Source organism: Cherax quadricarinatus, chromosome 46, assembly GCF_038502225.1.
Source record: "Cherax quadricarinatus isolate ZL_2023a chromosome 46, ASM3850222v1, whole genome shotgun sequence".
Taxonomy (NCBI): Eukaryota; Metazoa; Arthropoda; class Malacostraca; order Decapoda; family Parastacidae; genus Cherax; species Cherax quadricarinatus.
Genome location: NC_091337.1, coordinates 27492847 through 27520515, shown reverse-complemented (window position 1 = coordinate 27520515; position 27669 = coordinate 27492847). Strand labels below are relative to the sequence as shown.

At 40.5% G+C, this 27669-nt stretch overlaps 1 protein-coding gene across 2 annotated transcripts in view; it reads right to left on the bottom strand.

Annotated features, from left to right (window-relative positions):
- Positions 1-1787: 1787 nt before the first annotated feature.
- The window catches only part of LOC128696631 (cytochrome P450 9e2-like), a 124032-nt gene continuing 98150 nt past the window's right edge, over positions 1788-27669 (bottom strand). For both annotated transcript variants that reach the window (XM_070094617.1, XM_070094615.1), the window contains exons 5-7: positions 6371-6431; positions 3068-3258; positions 1788-2931 (exon numbers count right to left, since the gene is read on the bottom strand). In XM_070094617.1, the coding sequence (XP_069950718.1) occupies positions 2756-2931; positions 3068-3258; positions 6371-6431 (428 nt within the window). In that variant the 3' untranslated portion in view covers positions 1788-2755. The remainder of the gene's footprint in view (positions 2932-3067; positions 3259-6370; positions 6432-27669) is intronic.

Here is a 27669-nt window from a genome sequence, read left to right as displayed (position 1 = left end):
GGCTAGAGGAGATGAAAGGTCCTGTAAGGCTGGAGCCCATGAGAGATGTAGGGCTATAGGCCATAAGAGATGTTGGAAGACTGAAGACCCTGAGAGGAGCTGTAGGGATGGAGGTTATGAGAGGTGTCTTAAGAGGTACTTTTAGGCTTAAGGCCATGAAAGGTGTTGTGGGGCTGGAGGTTATGAAAGGTGTTACAGGTCTGAAAGCTATGATATGCTTTAAGGCTGAAGGCCACAGAGATGTTGTAGGGCTGAAGGCAACGAAAGTTGTTGTAGGTCCTGTACAGGTGGAGATCATAAGAGGTCCTGTAAAGGTGGAGATCATGACGGGTGTTGTAGGGCTGGAAGTCAGTAAGATGATGCAAGGCTGGAGGTCATGAGAGGTCCTGTAAGGCTGGAGACCATGAGAGATGTTGCCAGGCTGGATGTCATAAAGGATGCTGTAAAACTGGAGGTCATGAGAAGTGAAGTAAATCTGGAGGTCATGAGAAGTGAAGTAAATCTGGAGGTCATGAGAGATGTTATACAGCTGGGAATCTTGAGAGGTGCTGCAGGGTTGGAGGCCATTAGATCTGTTTTTAGGCTGGAGGCTATGAGAAGTGTTGTAATGATGGAGGCCATAAGAGGTGCTTTTGGGGGAGGAGGCCATGAGAGGTGTTGCAGGGCTGGAGGTCGTGCGTTGTAGGGTTATGTGATATAGGGTTGGATATCATGACATGTGTTTTTAGGCTGGAGGCCATGAGAGAGGGTTGAATGGCTGGAGGACAAGAGCGGTTTTGTACAGACGGAGATCGTCAGAGGTGCTGTAAGGCTGGAGGTCATATGCGAGAGGTGTTGATGGTCTGAAAGTCATGAGAGATATTGTAGGGCTGGAAACCATTAGAGATGTTGCAGTGCTGAAGGTCATGAAAGGTGCTGTGAAACAGGAGGTCATGAGACTTTTTGTAGGGCAGGAGGTCATGAGTGTTGGTGTAGAGGCTGGAAGTCGTGAGAGGTGCTGTAAGGCACCTTTCGTGAGAAACGTTGTAGGGCTGGAGGTTATGAGAGGTGCTGTAGGGCACCTTTCGTGAGGAACGTTGTAGGGCTGGAGGTTATGAGAGGTGCTGTAAGGCACCTTTCGTGAGAAACGTTGTAGGGCTGGAGGTTATGAGAGGTGCTGTAAGGCACCTTTCGTGAGGAACGTTGTAGGGCTGGAGGTTATGAGAGGTGCTGTAAGGCACCTTTCGTGAGGAACGTTGTAGGGCTGGAGGTTATGAGAGGTGTTGTAGAGCTTCTGAATACATGATGTTGTAAGGCTTCAGAAGATAATAAGTGTTGCAAATCTCGAGGTCATGGTAGGTGTTGTAGGGCTGGAGGCCGCAGGGGCGTTGACCCCGGGAACACCCTACAGGGACACCCTACAGGGACACCCTACAGGGACACCCTACAGGGACACCCTACAGGGACACCCTACAGGGACGAATCCACAATCCTATCTGAGTTATGCCATCAACATTTCTTTCACATTCATGTGAATTTGTTGCCCTTTATATAGTCTAGATAGACTATCCAAAAGAGTCCATGTTTCATAATTATTACTACTTAATAGCATTCTCAGTACTTTCCGAACACCTGTCCAACGTCTTTATTTCTTTGGCAAATCCACACGCACATATTTCTGTCAATTTGACATCAAGAAGCAATCTTCACGCTTGTACATGAGACGTGATAGATACACAAGCATAACAAACATGTAACTCTTTTGTAAGGTGGTGTTATTTTCGCTAGCCCGACCTTAAAAAAAACAATTTTGACTGACCCAGTGATCTTTATTGGTAGATTAGAATTAGTATGTAGGAGCTGTAGACATTTGGTTAATCGTCACACCAGACATGATGTACTTACTGTCATAAGGGTGAGTTGACTGTTGGTGGAACAGAAGGAAAAATAAGCAGAAAGGCAGTGAAGTATGAGGAAAGGAAAGTACTCATTTCTTACCTATTATGTTATTTCTGTTATCTACTGCTTCACTACTTACATCGATTCACGGCATAGTAGGTACCGGAGAGAACCAAAAAAAACTGATAGAGGGTGGGGATCACTGCTACTCTTTGGTTCTGTGTCCATGTATGGCCATGTCACAAAAGGTTGTCGATATGACATATGCTTTGGAAGGATCTACATCGTTACCCGTAAGAAATAAAGGCCTCCTGTCGTCTGCTCCAGACAAAGCATGAAGGGAAGTAGTCTTAAAATGTTGTTAATGTTCTCATTTTATTGAAATATTGAGGGCTTTAAATATTAGACAGAGAGCTTGTTGTATCTCTCTCATAATGAACGAATAGATGTGTTTCATTTCAGATGGTACAAAATTTATGAAGTAAGACGTCTAGAAATGGAAGTGAGATGTCTCAATTTTTGACAGTGAACTGAATGGAGACTTCAAGAGAGTTGAGATAGTTCTCGAGCGTTTCAACTTGGATTCTTCTGGCGTAACCAAGAGGATGTCGTGGCGAAGCCAGGGAACAGTTGATAGGTTGATGTCAAAAGAAATATTCTGCCTCCAGGGACTCTATTAAAGGTTTACAAAAAAGCCACTTATGGGGGACCCACTACCATGCCAAAGTGACGTTGTACTGCATGGCGACTTTTTTTGTTATTATTAGTAAGCTGACTCTTTGGGTTGATTATTTTTATGTCCCTTCAACTTTAATTCCATAATCTCTTTGGCCTTCTCTACCTTAGTTTTTACTACACTGATGAGCTTAATTCATTGTTAATTTGTTTTAGCTGTGAGTGGAGAAACCACAAGATTGACTCCTCCATCAGGTCTCAGTAAGAAGGGAGATGGTTCCAGTTTCAGCTCCTCGTGGCAGCTCCTCAGGTGTATTTCTGCTTTCAGTAGCAACTTAGTGAGTGCCACCTTGGCTTCCAACAAGGCAAACCGCATAGCTAAAGGAAAAATCCAAAGTCAAGGTAAAAATATAAATTGATGTATTGTAAGGATTTTGCATTATAACCACTATTAGATTGTATTACTAAAAATAAAAATACACTTTTCCAAATAAAATTAGGCTACTACACTTACCTATACAGTTTCTAGGACCCATTCCGAATGGCATGTGAGTGAAGCTTCTAATATTGGTCTTGTTCTCTGGTAAGAAGCGGTCTGGAAGAAACACCTCAGGTTCAGGCCAGTAGCGAGGATCGTGGTGTAAACTCCAGATTGGGATGGTCACCAAGTCTCCAGGACGTAGAACCACGTTAGTGCCAGTTATTCTGTTAACATAAGTTTCTAATATAAAAATATCACATGGTTTTCTAATTAATTATTTACATATTACGGTTAATTATTTCTAATTAATTATTTCTAATTAATTATTTACATATTACGTTTAAAAAGACACGTGAGCAAACACTAGGACATATGAGAAACCGCTTCGGTCATGAGATTTTGATCAATTTTAACTTACAAAGGTTAAAAAGACTTTATATATAGGCGGAGAATGAAGTGTGAGTGACATATAGTGACCTGAAGAATGTTACAATGGAATGATGACAGGTAGACACTGAGATCATGTGACTCCGGTGTTGTTAGGTGGGTGGTGCTCTGCCTGGATGAGTCTCGTGTATGCTAACGTTATTAAAATTTTGAAGTTTCAGGTATTATGTTCTACTGTGTCGGTGACGGCGATAGTGAGGCTTCCAGAAATCGACGGCGTCATAGATCTTGTTTGGTGAAGACGAGTTGTGCCTCATCCCAATTCATTAAATGTCCCGTGAAGTCCCTATAGAGGACACAGGCGTACCTAAAGTCGTCTCTGTTGCTGGAGTTTCAATGTTTGTTCAGGTGGACCGCAACATCTCTTGCCAATGTTTCGCCTACATCTTCAGGGTAAAATTAAGCCCCTACTCTTTCTGGAGAATTTTTGTTTGGCTAACATATCAAACTTCAATCAAAATAATTATTATTATAATTTTATTTTAAGATTTTTCTAAATATCTTTTAAAAAGTATTTGATTTTTCATGGGCCTGTTCTGGTTATGAGCCTGAAGCTGCTTAAGCTTCCCCCAGAAGCTCAAGCTTTCTCCCTAAGATAAAGCTTTTCATTATATATCTTCGGCGTTCCAGGTATTCTCATCACATAATCTGTGTTGGAAGACGTGATATCCAACATATATACTCAAAAGACTCGTGAGGTTGGTTCTCATACAGTTAATTCCCTGTTTACTGTGATCTTTCTCTGGTGCTTTCATTATTTTCTTCTTAAATTGTAGGAATGGATTCCAGTCATGTGGAAGATGGGAGAAGAAGGTGGGATAAAATGTCTGAATAAGAAGTCTCATTGCCACTCTCTTAAGGAAAGCGTAATTTGAATAACAGTAATAACAGGAATAGCTGGAATATGTACTTGCTCTAGAATAATTAATATATAGTAATAATTGTAAAAATAATAAAATATTAGGTAAATGGACACAGATGCATTAATGTTACATTTTACTGCGGCAATGTTTCGGTCTCCAGGAGCTTTGTCAAGCAGTTAACGCTTTACAAAATCCTGGAAAGCGAAACGTTGCCACAATGAAATGTCATGTTAGTTACATCTGTGTTCATTTGCGTCACCACCGTGGAAATCTCGTTAAGCAGAATCTACTCTGCTAGAAGCTAATCTACTAGGAAAAACTATTGAAGCTCCTCTTTTGAAGACGATCCACAAGATCCTCGATAAGTATCAACAAAGCAGAGAGAGAACGAGAGGGAGAGAGAATGAGAGGGAGAGAGAACGAGAGGGAGAGAGAACGAGAGGGAGAGAGAACGAGAGGGAGAGAGAACGAGAGGGAGAGAGAACGAGAGGGAGAGAGAACGAGAGGGAGAGAGAACGAGAGGGAGAGAGAGAATTTAACATGGGAAATAAACAAATAACCTAATAAAATGATATATTTATTTCTTTGGAGTATAGGTAAGAAACTGAAAAAAAAATTAAAAGAAATATACTTAACACATAACTGCGTTGTATCTCGAACTTGTTATCTTCCAGCAGTCTTCTCTGTACCGGAGAGCGCAACGTTTCTCAATGTAAATTCCAAAATGTTGCAAAAGTGTCTAATTCTTTAATATGTCTGTTTTATATAGCTAGTATTAGTGTTTGGCCTCACAGATAGTCTCCAGTGTAGGTTATGTTGTGTGCTTTCATACCAGGAAACTATACTGCTAACTGTCTTGTTCTGGACAGGTAGAGTTGTGTGAGATTAGCCAGCCTGAATACTGATGTTGCTTCTTACCTCTTCCAGTGGAAGACTGGCATCTACTCTTCATCAACAACCACCACCATAATTTTTAAACTATTTGCATTAGCATTTACTACCAGAAACCTATCACCATACATACTAGCACCATCGGTACCACTCCCACTAAAAACACCAAAATAGCAATAATAACCATAAAAATCCATCAATAAAGTACCCAATAACAGCTTTCCACTCTATGTTGTATACATTTATGCAGTTATGCGATCATCAGTACCTCACTGCCTAACAATCGTTGAAGCTGATTCTATAATATAATTTTTCTGATTACATATTCCCTATGCCCTTTTGCACAATTACGAGCTAAATAATATCCATAATCAACATGGAATCTTTCCCAGTAGAGTAGCTATATGAATTTATAATAAACAGATATTGTCATTTATCAAAATGGCCGCCATAGCTTACCCAGACGAGTCAGGTGATGTCTCAGTGTCCAGATCTGTTCAGTGTTCGTATTTTGTCATGAAGTTCTCGGTTATTATATTTTCTGTTATTTGTCTTTAATACTCTGAACAGCAACTTATTCAGAACAAGTGTTTAACTCTTAAGAATCACAGAAAAATAATATTCCTTGCATAAGGGGAGTGTTTTCTAATCCTTTTACTCTATTATTATGGCATAGGACGTGCACCAGCAACTTTTTACGACGATAAAACTGTAATAAAGTTGGTAGAATTACCGACAATATGTAAAGTAAAAGGACACAAGTGCAACTAATGTGACATTTATTGTGGCAACGTTTCGCTCTCCAGGAGCTTTATCAAGCCATTGATAAAGCTCCTGGAGAGCGAAACGTTGCCACAATAAATGTCACATTAGTTGCACTTGTGACGATAAAACTGTCGCAGCTTTAATTAAGAATCAAATATTTTTCTGATTCACTGACATATGTAGATATTCACCTGACATTTTGAAATATGCTAATTAGAACAATTACAATTATTTAGAAAATGTTAACAAACTAGAAACATTTAGTGAAATAAAAACTACAGCATAAAGCAACCATTTGTCTGCTACGTAAAATTCCATAAACGACTTTTTTTTTTTTTTTTTTTTTTTTTTTTGCAAATGTGACACCTACTTGTAGGTTTTGTTGCATACTCGTTCACCGAAGGTTCCAGGTGGGTACAGTCTCAGTGTTTCTGAAATATAATGAAATAACAACTAATATATTTTTAAAAACTCACGATCATTATAATTAAGGACTGATCAAAAGTTCTATTATGTATTATCTTAAATTTTCACTTCATATCGTGCAATTTATGATGCCTCTGATGGAACTAAAACTCTTAAAGTATTTCGGAGTCTTTTTAAGATGGTTAAAAGCTGGAGTTAATGATATATTTCTGCAGTTGGATTGTTTTCTTTGGAATAGTTGTCTCTCTCCTGTTAATTCAGAATAAATAAACTTGTGTTTTTTGAACACTGATCACTTTCATAAGCTTAATGAAATTTGGAACTTACATGTGCTAATTTAAAATTCTAATAACGAAATTTTAATATTATCTTCCACATGATGACCTACGAAAGTCGCTTCAGATTACCTTTAAATCTTCAACACGAATATTTAATTGCAATATCATCATATGCTGCACTCTGCACTTAGAAAACTTACCTAACCTTATTATTATGAGCGTAATTTAATTTAGCCTAATCCAACTAAATATATTTGTGATAAGTTTACAATAATTTAATAATGAACAGTCACAATGAAATATATATTTTTTTTAGTTAGGTTCAGAATGATTTTTGAGAAATTATTGCATACACAAATTTTCGCTTGCCTTTTTCGGAAAATTTGTGTATGTAATAATTTCACAAAAATCATTCTGAACATTCGACACCATGCCCAGCCCTTCTAGGGTAGGGTAGGTGCCTGAGCCCGAACTTCCAGCTCACAAGACTGACATTCCCATTAGCCCCCTTGGGGCGGGGATGGCAGATCAGAGAGGCCTAGCTTCTCCCTACGAGAAGCTAGGCCTGGGTACAGTTGGTCCCAATGATGAGGGGGTACTTGTACCACCTCCCATGGGAGACTTAGGTCTCAGACACTCCCTAAACAGGGAGCCAAGGCCGGGCCACCACTTGGAAAAGGCCCGGGCTGGGAGAATACCGGCGAATCTTTAATAATAATTATGGTTTAGAAAGACACGTAAGCAAACACTATAACATATTTATTAGAAAACGTTTCGGTCCTGGAACCTTGATCACTTCTAACATGTTAGAAGTGATCAAGGTTCCAGGACCGAAACGTTTTCTAATAAATATGTTATAGTGTTTGCTTACGTGTCTTTCTAAACCAACTTGTCGGTATTTATTACCAAGGTTTATACCAATAATAATTATAAATTCTGAACCTAAGCAGAAGCCTGAGCTTCCTACCACCTGCAGCTCACAAGACTGCCATCCCCACGAGCCCCTTTGGTGCGGGGCAGATGACAGACCAGAGGCCTAGCTTCTCCCTGCAAGCCCCGTGAGGGCGGGGACTGTGGCTAGGCTGGGGGACACTTGGTCCCAAAGATGAGGGGAGTACTTGTACCTCCTCCCATGGGAGACTTAGGTCTCAAGATACTCCCCAGATAGGGAGCCAAGGCCGGGTCACTACTCTTGGAAAAGACCCGTGCCGGGAGAGTACCGGCGAGTAAAAAAAAAAAATTCTCAACCTAACAAAAAAAATATATTTCATTGTGTTTGTCTCTGAAGTCGTGGTATCGGCATCTTCCTTGTCCACTGCGGAGACGAAACCCTCGATGGACACCGGTGCGTTCCCTTAATCTCTTTCGTATTCTTCACAACCCTCACAGCAATCTTTTCCTTCACAGCATTCCGATTCCTCCCTGCTTATTCGCTTTCCGTTGCCTCCACACATTGACTTCACTGACCCTACCATCCCGTAGATTTTATCGCTTCTCATTGTTGGAATACCTATCTTAGTGAATAATGACTTATTTACAATGGAATATTCGTGGCCTCAGGGGTAATCGGGAGAGCTCCATTTGTTGCTCACCCAGTGTTTTAAACACAGGTGCTTCCACCCAGTTTGACTCTCGGACTCTGTCTCTTTCCTGCACTGATCTTCCTATCTTCTCCTCGTCAGTTGTACTTGATTATGCTTGGTCTTTTCTCCAGAGTTTGCACGACAGTGATCACTTTCCTATTCTTCTTAGTTCTAATATGTATTCCCGACCTCCTCATAGCAACCGCTGGCAATTTGTATGAGCGACTTGGGACTTATACTCTCATCTTCCCGCTTTTTGTGCGGACCCTTCTTTGTCCTCTATTGATGAGCTGGTGCATCAGTTTTCGACCTTAGCTTTGACTGCAGCATCACGTTCTGTTCCTCAAACCTCAGGCAGGCATTCTCAGATATATGTGCCTTGGTGGTTTCCTGTGAGTGCCCGTGCATTGCGCTTGAAACGTGCTGCATGGGGCCGTTATCGATATAATCGGACCGCAGGTCGTTTTCTGGATTTTAAATGGGCGAGGGTAGTGGCTCACTGCCTCATAGCCACTGCCTCATACACGACACTAAACACACTTGCTGGAAAGACTATGTTTCTACCGTTACCTCAACTTCCCCTGTGTGTGTGCGGATTGGAAGAAGGTACGGAAGTTGTGCGGCAAGTAAGCTCCGGACCCACCTCCTGTTTTGCGGATTGCTGGTGTTAGTGTTCCAGAACCTTTTGAAGTTGCCATGGAAATCGGGAACTATCTTGCCCATGTCTCCCAAGGGCTTCACCTCTGTCCCTCGTTTCTCGCTTCTAAGTCTACCAGAGAGCAATCGCCCTTGGAAATTACTTCTAATGGGATGGAGTTGAATAATGTACCTTTTACTCTCTTAGAGCTAGAGCCCACACTTTCCGCTTGGCGATCATTGGTACCTGAGCCTGATGATATTCATATCTGTCAGCCACAGCATCTGCATTCTGCAGCCCTTCCAGTCCTTCTGCGTCTTTTCAATCTTGTTTGGATGCGAGGGGTTCTCCCTCAACAATGGAAATCTGCCATTGTACTACCGTTTCGCAAACCAAGCACTTCGGGGCTTGATACCTCTCGCTATCGTCCCACTGTTCTGACCAGTGTAGTCTGCAAGGTGATGGAACGATTGGTGAATAGACGTCTGATATGGTATTTGAAGACTCACGATAGTCTTTCTCCTCGCCAAGATGGCTTTTGCAAGGGCCGCTCTACTTTGGACCCCTTGATGCACTTAGATATGTACGTGCGAAATGCAATTGCTAATTAACACTCTGTCCTGGCAGTCTTTTTTAGATCTCAAGAAGGAATATGACACCACTTTGAGGTATAACATCTTAGCCCAGGCCCACTGCTTAGGCCTCTGCGGTAATCTACCGACCTTCCTGCTGCTTTCTTATCTGAAACACATTTTCATGTCTGTGCTGGCGCCTCGCTTTCCTCAGACTTTGTTCAGGCAGAGGGAGTTCCATAATGTTGTGTCCTTAGCACTACCCTTTTTCTCTTGGCTATAAGTAACCTACCATTCGTTCTTTCATCGCATATTTGGTCATCCCTTTATGTGGATGATTTTGCTATAGCTTACGCAGTCGCTGACTGTCGCCTGATAGCAGCCTCCCATCAGAAAGATGTGTTTGGCCGTGTTTCCCATTTGGCCACTTCTCATGGACTTAAATCTTCTAGTGTGAAAACCCATTTTGCTACCTTCACTAGACGTCCTCTTATCCCCGATATTACATTGTTTTTGCACTGCTCATGTATCCCGGAATGTGATATGGTCAAGTTTTTGGCCTTCTATTCGACTGCTGGTTGACTAGGAAACCTCACATTTCCTCTTCGAAGGGAGCTTGCCATGGCTGGCTGAACCTCCTTAAAATTCTTGCGCATCGTTCATGGGAGGCAGATCGCCGGACTCTCTTTCCTTTGCATTTCCCCCTAGTCTTGTTGAACCTGGATTATGTTGACTAGTCTATTATACGGCTTCTCCTGCAACTCTTTCTAAGCTAGATGCCCTTCATCATCAAGGTCTACGTTTATGCCTTTGGTGCCTTTCGTTCATCCCTTGTTGAAAGTCTCAGACGTTAGTAGAGGCTCTACTACATACGGCTGCCTCTCGCTCTCTTTTTCTTGATTACTTCTGATCTCATGCTCGTGTTGTCGTTGTTTATATAGATGGTTCTAAATCTTCTGAAAGAGTTCTGTCTATGGAGGTGTTTCCTGACGATGTTGTCATTTGTTAGACTCGGCTAGTATTTTTACCGTGGAGTTGTAAGCCATCCTCCCAGTCATTCTCCTCATTACATGTATGTCTCCTTCGGCGTTTGTGATCATTTCAGATTCCCTCAGTACTTTACAAGACAATTTGATTCCCCCTCATCGTATTCAACTTTGGTTGCGCTGTGTAGCAAGCAAAAACAAAGATGTCGTTTTCTGTTGGGTCCCTGGAAAGGTTGATGTGCGGGACAATGAACAATGAACCTGCTGCGCAGTCAGTGGTGCGTGATCTTCCGGCTTCCTATGGAGGTATTCCTTTCAGGAAATATTTTACCGCCATCTCTACCCGTCTTCGTGGACGATGGCAACAACGGTGGTCGGACATGCACCATAACAAATTACATTCTATTAAACTGTGTTTGGGTTTGTGGCCCTTTTTTTTTTACCACCGTTGCTGTACTCGGTAGACTGTTCTCTCCCGTCTCTGCATCGGCCATACTCACCTTACTCATAGGTATCTCATGAAGCGTCACCCTGTTCCTCTCTGTGAGGTTTTTCTGGTCCCTATTTCAGTTCGTCACTTTCTTGTGGATTGTCTGGTTTACCAGCGAGCTCACAGGAATTACCTCCACTGACGCTGCCACCCTGCTCTTCTTACCTTATCTTCCCTTCTTGCAGACGGCCCTGCTCTTGGCTTACTATCATCTTTTGACTATTTGTCAGCAACTGTTTTACTATACGAACTTTGTCACATAGACCTTAGTGTCAATTCCAGTTCTTTTCTCCCCTCACCTCTGATCCCCTTCCCAACTAGCTGTTTATAGACCCGGCACTATTTTCTTCCCCACAGCACTGCATGACCCTTGTCGGCTTAGCGCTTTCTTTGATTTATATCTGGTCATCTGACTGAGCCCTTCTACCCCTTTATAAATTATGGTTATGACAAGAAGTGAGTGAGTGCGTCTTCAAAAAGCATAAGGCCCACATTAAATCCATTGTTATTTTTGGTTAATCAGTAACGATTCATTGTACCTTCATCCTACTGATGGAACTTAGCCTCAGAATATTTGATTTTCTTTTTGTTTTGCAAATGTTTGTAACTTTACCTATAAATGCAGTGGATGCTGAACTTAGCTTCTTCCCCTGTATGCAGGTTACAGACTTGGTTGTGGTCACACATTACTGACAATCAACTTTTCCAACTGGCAGCACTTTACGTTCACTATAACATTTTAGTAGATATGTATAATGTCATTGATCGAGTTCTTTAATGTAGAAATTGAAAGCTGTTACTAATATAAAAATCCTAAGAAGTTTGAATATGGTAATAATTCAAGAAATTTTTAAATCTAAATGCTTCTTCTTTTTGATTTGCCGGTACTCTCCCGGCCCGGGCCCTCTCCAAGTGGTGGCCCGGCCTTGGCTCCCTTTCTCGAGAGTATCTCAGACTAATGTCAGGACCAACTGTCCCCAGGCCTAGCCACATTCCCAGCCCTCCCGGGGCTCGTAGGGAGAAGCTAGGCCTCTCTGGTCTGCCATCCCAACCCCAAGGAGGCTAATGAGAATGGCAGTCTTGTGAGCTGCAAGCTCGGGCTGAGGCTGTCCAAACTCCGCTGAGTCGGGACCACTGTTGCTGCTTGCTCAGTGCCCACTAATGGCCCCCTATTTATGTCCTGTGCATACCCATATCCGCATCAGGTCTCCAAGGTAAGCAGCCTCTGGACGATAGATTAATGTAGGTAAGGGAAGTCGGCAAGTTAGATCCGTAACTTCGATAAGGATTGGCTCTGAGGGTCGGGCCAGTCGGGCCTGTGCAGGAAGCGGGCCTGGGCTCGGGCGCAGGACTGGGCGAGGCGAATGAACATCAGGCAGTCTTCAGTCAGTCAGTTAGTCAGTTAGTCAGCTAGACAGTCGGATTCCCCTTGTCCGTGCCAGTTCTGAGCTGATCGTTGGGCGCCAGCCGAGGTGGGCTTCTTTCAGTGAGCCAGGAGAGCAGGAGGGGGCTAAGGAGGTTGTTAGACAGGCTGCTGCTGGCGGCTTTATGTCGCCGTTGCCATTGCCCATCACCTCCCGCCCTCACCCACCCGAGGACTACACACGCCCACGCAGCCTAGCGCATTCCACGGAAGGGACACGGAGACACGCCGGTCCGAGCTCGGTTCGGGAGGCAGCCGCAGCAGCAGCAGCAGCAGGAGCAGCAGAAGCTGTTGTGACACACATCAGACTGGCTGACTGACTAACTAACTAACTAACTGACTAACCAAGAGAACATGTAGGCCAGGATGAATTACAGCAGTTGGATATGCTGAATGTTGAAGACACAGTAAAACAACTGAAGCTAAATCATGTTTATAAAATTGCTCACGAACAGTGTCCAGAATATCTTGCTGTCAATTTTGTCAAGGTTGGGAACCAAAGCAATCGTAGTACTAGGGGGAAAGAGCACAACTTTGTAGTACCCACAGTCAGTGGCCAGGCGTCAAACACCTTTTATTGTACAGCAATAAAGGAATAGAACAGACTACCCGCACATGCCAAAGCCAGTGATAGCATGAACCAGTTCAAGAAGACTGCCAAAAAGTGTCTGATAAATGAAGCTACAGAAAGGGAGGGGAATGATTTTCTATTTTTTAGCTAAAATACGTGTAAATTTTACCTTATCCCTAGTAATGACCCTCGTATTGTAGATAGTCTTAATGACCCTCGTGTAGTAGATAGTCTTTTTAGTATGATAATAAGATGTTATCTTCATTGTAGAATAATAAGAAAATATTATAACCTTTATAGTATAATAATAAGGTAAAAGGACCCCAATGGAAATAAGTCACTCTGTCTGACTTTTTTGGGTTATTCCAGGTTCTCTACACATATGCTGCTATGTATGATAATTCTATGTAATTGTATTTGTGTATACCTGAATAAACTTACTTACTTACTTACTTACTTACCTACCCTGCCCTAGAAGAGCCGGGCATGGTGTCGATGTCTAAATGCATGTCATGCTCAATTTGTATATTCAAACAAATATTGCCAGTATCAGAAAAGACAGTTAATATGAAAATATATTAATACAGCTTAATATTTTTCAATAAATTTCAATAGAAGAGCTAATCGTTAAAAAGTATTTTAGCCTTTTTACAATAAAAATAATTTGGGCATTCCTCTTTATCATTTATTATTATTATTATCATACTCCCCTTAATGGAAGATCTAGCAAGACAGTGGGACTGGTGCTTAACGGAACTATAAAATATTGTATAATTATGATAACAGACTTACGAAAAATAAAATAAGCATAATAAAGACCTCCAAATTAATAATAAATAGCATTATATGAAGTTCTTGGCCAGCGACCGCAGATCCCGGATCTGATCATAGTCTATGATGTAAACGCTCTTTCTTGTATTCCTGAAGACTAACACTAGAGAAAACGGATATACGACAGGGGAGACACTGATATCCTATGGAAAGACAAAAATAGCGTGATTTTCTCTTTTTTTTTTTTTTTTAAGCAACCAGCTATGTGCGAGTTTCTTCGAATATCTTGGTATCAGATATTGACTTATTTCTTGTTAGGTTGTTATTAATAATGAACAGATTGGAAGGATTTTCACAACGAACATAAAACAATAGTTATATTTATTTATGAACCAGATTTTGAAATATCTCAAATATTTTATGATCTGTGTGGGGGTAAAAGGCAGATATTTTGCTAAATGTCAAAAACTTACTAAGTGTATTTCGGGGGGAATAAAGATAAGATAAATTACAGTAATTAGATTCATAATTAAATCGGATTAGCATTTTATATATATATATATATATATATATATATATATATATATATATATATATATATATATATATATATATATATATATATATATATATATATATATATATATATATATATATATATATATATATATATATATATATATTTGTTTGAGTAGGTAGTACCCAAAAAAACTTTTTGCAGTGTCAGTAATTAACCCATGCTTGCCAAACTACATTTTTAGTGTACATATTTTTTTTAATTTGTTCCTTTTACAATCTTATCGAAACTTCGTCAAAATGTACTCAATAAAGACTTATTTAAGAAGACCAAATATGAACGTAATCGGAAGAAAAATAAAAAAAAAGTTGCTAATTTCAAGAACTTATGCTCCTTAAGGTTTACTATACAAATAGTAGGAGTCTAAGAAATAAGCTGGATGAGCTAAGATTACTTGCAAGTGTAGATAATATAGATATTATTGGTATAACAGAGACCTGGTTCAACCTGAAAGATAGAGAAATGCCGTCTGAATGCAACATACAGGACAATAAACTATTCCACACTGATAGGGTCAACAGGAAGGGTGGTGGAGTGGCGATGTGTGTCAGAGATTATTTAAATTGTTGTGTTAGACAATACATAAGATTAGAAACATCGGATAAACAATCTGTTTGGTTACAGTTTTTCGAGGGTCATGAAAAATTAATTTTCTGTATGTTTTATAACCCCCTAAATCTTGATAGAGAGCGCAGTAATTTGCAATGGGACGAAATTCATTGTTGTGTTAATGGGAGATTTTAACTTGAGACTAATTGATTAGAACAATGTGACAGGATTCATGATTGCTTCTTGAAAGTTTGTGACAGAACCAACTAGAGGAAACAACCTGCTTGACTTAGTTTGTGCAAACAAAGAATCACTAATCTTGAAGTTAATGATGAGCTTGGGAAAAGTGATCACAGATCACTTAATTTCAATATATCATGGAACTACCCAAATAACTGAAATCAAATCTGTGTCTCAGACTTCCACTTGGCCGATTTCATGGGACTGGGAAATTACCTGGGTGGGCTAAAATGAAATGACCTCTCTAGGGTTCAGGAAGGTGGTGATGGTTGCCAATATGGCATTTTTCAGAGCATAGTTCAGCTCCACAGACAACTTATGTTCCGAGTAGTGAAATTAAATCCATCAAAAATGATCCCAAATTGATAAACAATAGATTAAAACATCTCATTGGTTAAAAGAGAGGCATATATAGGCGTATCAGAGGAGGAGAATGGCAGTTAAAAAATCAATATATTCAATTAAAGAGAGAAATATAAAAGGGAAATTAGAAAGGAAAAAATGGATTCAAAGACTATTCCAAAAAGATTCTTTCAGGTATACAGAAGTATGATTAGGGACAAGATAGGCCCACTTAAAAGTAACTCAGGTCAGATCACTAACAGTGATAAGGAAATGTGTGAAATTTTCAACTCTTACTTCCTCTCAGTTTTTACTCAGGAAGATACTAGCGAAATTCCAGAAACAATAAATTATGTGGAACAGTACTATAATAAACAAAGCACGATTAGGGTAACTAGTGACATCGTTCTCAGACAAATAGAGAAATTAAAACTTAACAAATTCCAAGGCCTTGATGAACTGTTTGCAAGGAATTTAAAGGAATGTAAAGAAGAACTTAGCAAACCTTTGGCAATTATTTTTCAATATATCACTACAAACTGGCATAGTGCCAGACAAGTGGATAATGGCAAATATAACACCTATTTACAAAGCAGGAGACAGGTCCTAAGCATCAAACTATAGACCAATAAGTTTAACTTCTATATTGGGAAAATTTATTGAATCAATAATTGCCAAGGCAATTCATAACCACTTTGAAAGACATAAATTGATAAATGAATCTCATTACGGTTATACAAAGGGCCATTCCAGCTTTACGAATTAACTAACTTTTTTCACTGAGGTATTTAAGGAGGTAGATCATGGTAATCAATATGATATTATGTACGTGGACTTAATAATGCTTTTGATAGAGTTCCATGTGAGAAGCTATTGGAGAAAATTAAGGCATACGGAATAGGAGAAATTTTTCCCTGGATAAAGGCATGGCTGACAGTTAGACCACAGAGAGTTTGCATCAATGGGAAGAAATCAAAGTGGGGAACGTCACAAGCAGTGTTCCAGAGGGGTCAGTGTTGGGCCCTTAGTTGTTCAAAATTAACATAAACGACATATATGACGGGATAAATAGTGACATAAACAAGTTTGCTGATGACACCAAAATAGGCCATCTAATTCATTCTGACGAGGACATTAGAGCACTCGAGGAAAATTTGAGTAGACTGATGCAATGGTCGGAGAAGTGGCAGATGCAGTTTAATATAGACAAAGGCAAAGTTCTAAACGATGGACTGGAAAATAACCATGCCACATATAAACTAAATAATGTATATCTTAATATTACTGATTGCAAAAAGGATTTAGGAGTCCTGGTATGAGTAATGTGAAGCCATGACAACCAGGGCCGGATTACCGCATAGGCAAACTAGGCATTTGCCTAGGGCCCCGCGCATTTGGGGGCCCCACGGTCCAAGGGGTTCAGGGGCTCATCCAAGACTGCGCACATGGTGCAAGTGCAAAGGGGTCCCTACCTAAAAAGTTCAAGTGTTTGGAGAGTAAAATTGATTTTTAAAAATTAATCAAAACAAAAATAAATAATGAAATAAAATAAAATAAAAATAAATAAACCTAACCATAGATGGCAACACTCAACACGCCTTTGTTTACATCAGAACAGCTGTGTTTTCCCGCTGATTGGTGAGTATGGGAGATTCCTCTCCAATTTTCTGTAGTAATTACACGTTCTCTAGACTTGTACTGTGACAAATTAACTGAAGTGTTGTTGATAGACATTGATGTGTATGGATAAATGTTTGTTTTCGCCTCTAAATGTTAAGGGAGGTACCTGATAGGGTTACTTCACCAGTAAAGACGCATGGACCAGTCAAGACGCATTTTTGGTAAAAATACTATAAAGAAAAACCTAAAAACGCAAACTGACTTCAGTGTGTAGGTTTTAAAAGCACTTTGTCCTGTCTTTAAGTCTTCATGATTTCAATAACAGATTTCAATTGATTGATGTTCTACATCACTTCCATCGCAAATGCTTAGTTTTCAAGTTGCGACGGAAGTGATGTAGAACATCAATTGGAAATATAAACACATATGCAGTATAATGTGATCCTTTATTGACAACGTTTCACCCACACAGTGGGCTTTTTCAAGTCACACACAGATCTACCTGGGGTGGAAGGTACGGGAGTATTTATAGTCATGTTCAGAATGTTGAGGTCAGGTGGAGAATGCTGCATCTGATGATCTACCGGGTGGGGTTATAGAGTCTTGGGTAGCTTGGCAGGGGTATTGGACAAGTTGTGAGTAGACCTTCTGCAGTGTTCTATGTTCTTATGTGGGATAGCGATGAAGAAGTTTCTTGGCGAGTGGTTCAGCTATGTTATAGAAGCCGTTGTTCTGGTTGAAATTGTTGGTTATAGAGATAAGAGATGATTCCAGGATTCTTCGGTATTGAGTGTTGTCTTCTGTAGCAATAAGTCTTGAGTTTCTGTAGTTAATTAAATGGTTGTGTGAATTGCGATGTTGTACACAGGCATTCCTTGTATCGTCAGTCCTGCTTGCATATTGGTGTTCTGAAATACGTGTTTGGAGGTCTCTTGATGTTTCGCCCACATATAATTTGTTGCAGTCATTACAAGGGATTATGTATACCCCTGCAGAGGATGGAGGCTTGTCCTGTCTACTACTGGTGATGTCCTTGATGGTCGTGGTTGTGGAGGTAGATACTTGGAAAGATGTATTGGAAAAGATTTTGGAAACATGTTTGGCAATGGAGTTGGTGGGGAGGACTATGTATCTCTTCTCGGCAGTGTCTTCTCTGGGTGTGTTGAAGATGTTTAATGCCCGCCGTCTGCAGTCTCTGAAGTGACGAGGATAGTGGAGTTTAGAAAATACTTGTTCAATTATAGTGCATTCTTCCTCAAGGAACTCATTGCTGCAGATTCTGAGTGCACGCAGGAAGAAGCCTATAATTACACCACGTTTGGTTTTGGTGTCGTGGTGAGAGTAGAAGTGGAGATCGTTTTGGTTGGTGGGTTTTCGATAGACTTTAAAACGAAGTTCGTGGTCAGCTTTGCAGAGCAGAACATCAAGGAAAGGAAGAGTGTTGTCGACTTCTTCTTCAAGTGTGAACTGGACTGAAGGCTCGACCTGGTTGAGCTTGTCTTCGAGAGCTTGAACGTTGAAGCGTTTAGGAGTTATGAGGAGAATGTCGTCAACATAACGGAGCCAGGTGACAGACGAAGGAATAATGGTGGAGAAACGTTCGGCTTCTAGATGTTCCATGTATAGGTTCGCCAGGACCGCACTGAGTGGCGAACCCATGGGTAGTCCAAAAGTCTGCTGAAAGAGGTGATTTTCGAAAGAGAAACACGTAAAGCCAACACATAGTTCAACAAGGTCGATGAAATCGCTGGCTGGAATGGGAAGATCAAGTGAATCGTCAATTTTCCTGCGCAAGAGATCGATGGCTTGTGTAGTAGGTACTTTGGTGAATAGGGAAGTCACGTCAAGGCTGGAAAGTTTCTTGTTCCTGATGTTGATGTTGCGAATGCGATTGAGAAGATCACCCGAGTGTTTGAGATGTGCTGGACTGATAGTGCCCAAGAGTTTAGAGAGGTGTTTTGCGAGAATTCACATTCCCATTCCAGCCAGCGATTTCATCGACCTTGTTGAACTATGTGTTGGCTTTACATGTATCTCTTTCGAAAATCACCTCTTTCAGCAGACTTTTGGACTACCCATGGGTTCGCCACTCAGTGCGGTCCTGGCGAACCTATACATGGAACATCTAGAAGCCGAACGTTTCTCCACCATTATTCCTTCGTCTGTCACCTGGCTCCGTTATGTTGACGACATTCTCCTCATAACTCCTAAACGCTTCAACGTTCAAGCTCTCCAAGACAAGCTCAACCAGGTCGAGCCTTCAATCCAGTTCACACTTGAAGAAGAAGTCGACAACACTCTTCCTTTCCTTGATGTTCTGCTCTTCAAAGCTGACCACGAACTTCGTTTTAAAGTCTATCGAAAACCCACCAACCAAAACGATCTTCTCCACTTCTACTCTCACCACGACACCAAAACCAAACATGGTGTAATTATAGGCTTCTTCCTGCGTGCACTCAGAATCTGCAGCAATGAGTTTCTTGAGGAAGAATGCACTATAATTGAACAAGTATTTTCTAAACTCCACTATTCTCGTCACTTCATCAGAGACTGCAGACGGCGGGCATTAAACATCTTCAACACACCCAGAGAAGACATTGCCGAGAAGAGATACATAGCCCTCCCCACCAACTCCATTGCCAAACATGTTTCCAACATCTTTTCCAATACATCTTTCCAAGTATCTACCTCCACAACCACGACCATCAAGGACATCACCAGTAGTAGACAGGACAAGCCTCCATTCTCTGCAGGGGTATACATAATCCCTTGTAATGACTGCAACAAATTATATGTGGGCGAAACATCAAGAGACCTCCAAACACGTATTTCAGAACACCAATATGCAAGCAGGACTGACGATACAAGGAATGCCTGTGTACAACATCGCAATTAACACAACCATTTAATTAACTACAGAAACTCAAGACTTATTGCCACAGAAGAAAACACTCAGTACCGAAGAATCCTGGAATCATCGCTTATCTCTATAACCAACAATTTCAACCAGAACAATGGCTTCTATAACATAGCTGAACCACTCGCCAAGAAACTTCTTCATCGCTATCCCACATAAGAACATAGAACACTGCAGAAGGTCTACTCACAACTTGTCCAATACCCCTGCCAAGCTACCCAAGACTCTATAACCCCACCCGGTAGATCATCAGATGCAGCATTCTCCACCTGACCTCAACATTCTGAACATGACTATAAATACTCCCGTACCTTCCACCCCAGGTAGATCTGTGTGTGACTTGAAAAAGCCCACTGTGTGGGTGAAACGTTGTCAATAAAGGATCACTTTATACTGCATATGTGTTTATAATTCCATTGTGTCGGTATTTTATACCATTTATTTCCTTAGAACATCAATTAATTTACTACATATTTCCCAAGAAACACATAAGCCACATCAGAAAATCGTTGGTTGGGTGAAACTGAAAATTGTCCCTGCATTCTTTAATTCTCATGTCCTTATCTATGGTGGTAGGTCATATATCATGCAAAACATAATGATTAGTTTAGTTATGAAAATGGTAATATAAATACCATTGTGCATTGTTCTTGGACTCAGTATGATTTCTGTTTAAGTAAATTGGAGATCAAAGAGGATGAATTAGTAAAATATTCGTAGCCCAAATCACTAACCTAATCTATGGTAAAAGTTCTGTTTATGACTCCTTTCTGGTAACGTTTTGAATTTCTAGATGCGCAGCCAGAGGTAAGGGGGCTACAAGGGCCATATCCCCCCAATTGACAAAAAAAAAAATAATAATAAATAAAAAATTAATAATAATTGATAATGAAAAATTTGTATTTGCATGATTACAGACAGTGATACATCCTCATTATGGCATCTCGTGAACGTGATGTTGGACGTTCTTATGCGAGTGGGTCACAGAAAAGAAAGAAGAAAATTCAAGAAGAAGAACAGAAAAAGAAAGATGTAGGAAGCTGCAGAAAGATCACAGACATGCTCACGAAAACAGTTTCTGATGTTACCAGTACAGTTGAATCTGCAGATACGTCAGATCATACAGGAAGCCCTTCCTCCATTATTTCTCAGCCAGTATCTACTTCTTTTGTGTCTCCTCTCAATGTCTCAACGGACATTTCATCCACAGGATTTGTCTTAAAAGATCCTGCCTCATGGCCAAATGTAATCCCAGATTCTCTACGTAATGCTTTCATTGCAGAAAACTTCAGTCAGTGGTGACGTGTACTTAGTTGAGTGGTGACGTGTACTTAGCTCTGTGAAGACCTGTTTGTGTGCTCTCTGTGAATCTGAACCAGGATGCCCTCTCTTGAGCAACTTTACCAGCAGCTGAGAGAAGAGCTCAGAGTTGCTAAGATGGAGATACGGCGATTAACGGAGGAGAACAAGAGGATTCGTAGTAATCCTCCTGTTGTGAGTCCCCAGGTTAAGAGGGGAGCTTGGTCAGTGGCCGGGCAACATGGAACCAAGCTGAAGATCAAGAAAACGGTTGGAGAGGCAGAAACAACGAGAAACCAGAAGACTACCGTGGAAACTTCCAACCCATTCTCGGTGCTACCCGACGAATGTGAGTGTTCTACTGGGAATGCCACAACGAGCACCAAAGAAGCATTGGCAGACGTGAGTGAGACATCCCTAGAAACCCCAACGAAGACCATCGAGAACGTCTTGACGAATTCTACAAGTGGTGTTATGCTACCTGGCGAATGTGAGTCGACTACTCGGAGCATCACGACGGACGACGCCAAGGAAGGTAAAAACATTGTTGTTGTTGGGGATAGCCAGATTAGGTAAATGGATAGGGCATTCTGCTTGAAGGACAGGAGTAGGAGGCAGAGAGTGTGTTTTCCTGGGGCTGGGATGAAGGATATTGTTAGCCGTCTGGATGACATCATGAGAGGTAATGGGAGCAATCCTATTATCTGTCTCAGTGCTGGAGGCAACGATGTTGGCAGACGTAGGAGTGAGGACCTGATTAGCAGGTATAGGTCAACAATAGAGATAATTAGGAGGAAGGGTGGGAAACCTGTCATATGTGGCATTTTGCCAAGGAGAGGAGTTGGAAATGAATGGTTGTCCAGAGCAACTGGTGTCAATTGCTGGCTGGACAAATACTGTAAGGAAAATGCGGTAACATTCATTGACAACTGGGACCTCTTCTATGGCAGAAATGACATGTATGCCAGGGATGGGGTTCACTTATCTAGGTGTGGGGTGGGAGCACTGGCCAACGCAGTGGAGGGAGCTGTTAGGTCTTTAAACTAGGAATAGTTAGTGGTATGGGTTTTTTGCGGGAAAACTGTGAAGTCTCAGGGTAGTAATATGAGTACTAGGAGAACTAGTAATAGGCAAAATGAGGTGGATATTGGAAAGCCAGTGGTACTAATTGACAAGGACAGTAATAGGTTTAGTGGAATAACAGAAAGGAGCAGGAAGGGTAAAGAGAGAGGAGGGTCTTCAAGTATTTATTACACAAATAGTCGCAGTGCTAGGAATAAGATGGACAAGTTGAGACTAGTTGCTAGTGCAGGTAACATAGATGTATTTGCCATTACTGAGACGTGGTTTAAGTCAAAAAGTCGGGACATGCCTGCAGAATGTCACATTCATGGTTTTAAATTGTTCCAAGTAGATAGAAGTATCGGGAAGGGGGGTGGGGTGGCATTGTATGTCCGAGATCGCTTGAACTGTTGCATAAAAACGGGCATTAAGTCTGAAGTAACACATACAGAGCCTGTTTGGATAGAATTTTCAGAGGGGCATGAAAAATTAACTTTAGGTGTGATATACCGTCCCCCAAATTTAGATAGGGACCAGGGGAGACTACTATGGGAGGAAATTGTTAGGGCCACAAGGCACGATAATGTAGTAATTCTAGGAGACTTTAACTTTAGTCATATTGATTGGAATTTCTTGACTGGGAATTTAGAATCATACGACTTCTTAGAAGTAGTTCAGGATTGTTTTTTGAAGCAGTTTGTGACAGAACCTACAAGGGGTAATAACCTGCTTGACTTAGTTCTGGCAAACAATGAATCCCTTGTTAATAATTTAGAAGTTTCAGAGGAACTGGGTGCTAGCGACCACAAATCAATTACATTTAGCATTGAATGGAAGTATGATAATAGGGATAACTCAGTAACAGTCCCAGATTTTCGCTTAGCAGATTACGATGGGCTTAGAGAACACTTATCATCTGTTGACTGGGGTAACGAAGAGAGCTATCAATACGACAGCTTTCTGAACACAATACATGCTGCTCAAAGAACGTTTATCCCTTATAAAGAAATTAGATCAAATAGAAATGACCCAAAATGGATGAATAATAGGCTGAAATATCTACTAGGGCATAAGAAAGGAATTTATAGGCGTATCAAAAGAGGCGAGGGTCATCTTATGAATCAGTATATTGACATTAAGAGGGACATTAAAAAGGGGATAAGAAAAGCTAAAAGGGACTATGAAATTAAAGTTGCTAGGGATTCTAAAACTAACCCAAAAAGTTTTTTCCAGGTATATAGAACAAAAGTCAGAGATAAGATAGGTCCCCTTAAAAATAACTATGGGCATCTTACTGACAAAGAGAATGAAATGTGCTCGATTTTAAATAGTTATTTTCTCTCGGTTTTTACTTAGGAAGACACTAATAATATTCCGGTAATTAATTTTTATAGTGGGCCAGAAGAAGATAAATTATGTAACATCACAGTCACTAGTGAAATGGTTGTGAAGCAGATAGACCAACTGAAGCAAAATAAGTCACCGGGTCCTGATGAGGTTTTTTCAAGGGATCTAAAGGAATGCAAAATGGAACTCTGTGAACCATTAACTAATATTTTTAATTTATCTCTTCAAACAGGTGTAGTGTCTGATATGTGGAAGATGGCTAATGTAATTCCTATTTTTAAAACAGGGGACAAGTCGTTACCGTCAAATTACCGCCCAATAAGCCTGACCTCAATTGTAGGCAAATTACTAGAGTCAATTATAGCTCAAATTATAAGAAGCCATCTCGATAAGCATAGCTTGATTAATGATACTCAGCATGGATTCACAAGAGGCCGGTCTTGTCTAACTAATTTATTAACTTTCTTCAGTAAAGCTTTTGAGGCTGTTGACCACGATAAAGAATTTGATATTATTTACTTAGATTTTAGTAAGGCATTTGATAGAGTTCCGCACCAGAGACTGTTGAAGAAAGTAGCAGCTCATGGCATTGGGGGAAGAGTGCTCTCGTGGATCGAATCATGGCTCACAGACAGGAAGCAGAGAGTGTCCATAAATGGGGTTAAATCCGAGTGGGGATCGGTAACAAGTGGCGTTCCACAGGGATCAGTCTTGGGCCCGTTGTTGTTTATAATATATATCAATGATCTTGATGAGGGAATTACTAGTGATATGAGCAAATTCGCCGATGACACGAAGATAGGTAGGATAATTTATTCAAACGTAGATGTTAGGGAACTTCAGGAGGATTTAGACAAACTCTACTCTTGGTCAGAAAAGTGGCAGATGCAGTTCAGTGTAGATAAATGCAAGGTTCTGAAGCTCGGGAGTGTCCATAACCCTAGCACTTATAAGTTAAATAATGTAGAACTTATCCATACAGATTGCGAAAAGGACTTGGGGGGTTATGGTAAGTAGCAACCTTAAACCAAGACAGCAGTGCCTAAGCGTACGTAATAAGGCAAATAGATTACTGGGATTTATATCAAGAAGTGTAAGCAACAGAAGTCCAGAGGTCATACTGCAGCTTTATACATCATTAGTGAGGCCTCACCTAGATTATGCAGCTCAATTCTGGTCTCCATATTACAGAATGGACATAAATTCGTTAGAAAACATTCAGCGTAGGATGACTAAATTAATACATAGCATTAGAAATCTTCCTTATGAAGAAAGATTGAAGACTCTTAAGTTACATTCACTTGTTAGACGAAGAATGAGGGGAGACCTGATCGAAGTGTATAAGTGGAAGATAGTTATTAATAAAGGGGATATTAACAAGGTCTTGAGGATATCTCTCCAAGAGAGAACCCGCAGTAATGGATTTAAATTAGATAAGTTTAGATTTAGAAAGGACATAGGAAAGTATTGGTTTGGAAATAGGGTAGTTGATGAGTGGAACAGTGTACCTAGTTGGGTTATTGAGGCTAGGACTTTGGTTAGTTTCAAATTTAGGTTGGATAAGTACATTAGAGGGAGGGGTTGGATTTGAGTGGGACTTGCACATCGGAGCTTGTTTCTTGGGTGGCATTGAAGATTGGGTTGGTCAAATGTTTGTTAGTGGGATGAATTGTAAAGGACCTGCCTAGTATGGGCTAACAGGCCTGTTGCAGTGTTCCTCCTTTCTTATGTTCTTATGTTCTTAACTCTGAACATTGACTTTAGGAAATCAGCAAGGATTTATGATGATGGAAGTCGTCGTTGTTTAAAGTCATCTATGTTTTATAGGAAGCTTGCAAATTCAGAAAATGTGAAAAGATCATGGATGGTATACTCTGAAAGCTCAGGAAAAGTGTACTGTTCAGCATGCAAGCTATTTTCTACCAAAGAAAATACCTTCACACAGGGGTTCAATGACTGGAAAAATTCCAAGCGTTTCGAGGAACATGAAAACAGCACCACTCACAGGAGCTGCATTTTAGCCAGTGTATTTCGTGCACAGAAAAAAGGCTTATTGGATTCTCATTTGGAAAATCAAACTGAAAAAGAGCGCACTTATTGGAGAAAAGTTCTAGAAAGAGTTGTTGCTGTTGTAAAATTCTTAGCTCTAAGAGAACTTGCTTTCCGTGGAGAAAATGAGGTTTTTGGTTCGGAAAACAATGGCAATTTCCTAGGGATCAGAGAACTGTTAGCACAATTCGATCCATTCTTAGCAAATCATGTGTCACGCCTTGGGAATGCAGGAAGAGGCACTGTATCTTACATGTCATCTACTATATGCAGTGAATTTATTGAACTGATGACTAAGAAGGTCCTCAATAACATCATAGCAGCTGTGAAAACTGCAAAATACTTTGCAATAAGTGTAGATTCAACACCAGATATTTCACATACAGATCAATTGACATTCATTGTTCGCTTTGTCGACTCCAGTGGTAAGCCTGTAGAGCGCTTCATAAAATTCATTCCTCTTTCAGGTCATGATGGAGAAACAATGATGAATTTAGTACTGGATACTCTGCTTGAACATGATCTCTCTATTATGGATTGCCCTGGCCAGAGCTACGACAATGCAAGTAACATGTCGGGTAAATATAATGGATTGCAAGCTCGTATCAAGCAAATCAACCCACTTCCTGAATATGTGCTCTGCTCAGCACATTCTCTTAATCTTGTTGGGTCATGTGCTGCGGAGTGTTGTGTCGCTGCAGTTTCATTTTTTGGACTTTTACAAGCACTCTTTAATTTTTTCTCTGCTTCAACGCATCGGTGGAGTATACTCAAGTCAACCATTCATGGAGATGTCATCAAATCATTATCAACATCAAGGCGGTTAGCGCAGCATGATGCAACACATGCTTTGAAAGACAGCTTTGCTGAAATACGTTCTGCTTTGATCCAAATAGCAGAGGATGAAGACCAGACAGCAACTACAAGAAGCGAAGCAGCCAGCTTAGCATCAAAATTGGAAGATTTTGAATTGGCCTTACTCTGTGTGCTTTGGGACTGTATACTGGAACGGTTAAATGCCACGAACAAGACACTTCAGAAAATTGAAATTGAAATGGCTACTTGTGCTAACCTCTATGCAGGCTTAGTGGAATTTGTAAGCTCACTTCGCAATGATGAAGCTTTTGAAATGTTTGAAGAGAAAGCTAAACTGCTGGTGAAAGACTACAGTTACCGGGCTGATCATCAGTGGTCAAGGAAGAGGAAACGCAATTTTGAAGAGCCAGACAATGAAACTGTGTTGCTACCAAGGCAGAAATGTAAGACAGCTACATACTTCGTCATTCTGGATTCACTGATTACAGAATTGGTGAAAAGAAAAGAAATCTACCAGAATCTCAATGACAAGTTTGTATTTCTGTTCAAAATTACTACTATGCCAGATGCAGAATTGAGAGAAGCTGCATTAAAGTTGCAACAACACCTTTCAGCAGATGTTCAGGACACATTTGTTGAAGAAATAGTTCATTTTTCTGGGTATATGAATCAGATTAAAGCTCCACCTGAAAAATGTGCGCCCTCAGCTGCTTTGAAACATTTAAGAAATGCAGGTATCTCAGAAACCTTCCCTAATGTTGACATAGTGTATCGCCTTTACCTAACACTTCCAGCTACTAACTGTGAGGGAGAACGTTCATTTTCTGTTTTGAAAAGAGTGAAAAACCAGCTCCGTTCAACAATGAGCCAAGACAAATTGTGTAACCTAGCCTTGTTGACCATTGAGTCTGATCTAACAAGAAATATTGATTTTCAGAATATAATTGATGATTTTGCCAATATGAAATCCAGAAAAAAGTTTATTTAAGAAGTGCCTGTGAATATAAACAATTCTTTACTTTCTTGAGTTTATATGATTTGATACTCTTATGCATGATGCAATGATAACAATAATGGTCAGTGATTTATAAAGGGAATAATAGTGCTGTAGTTG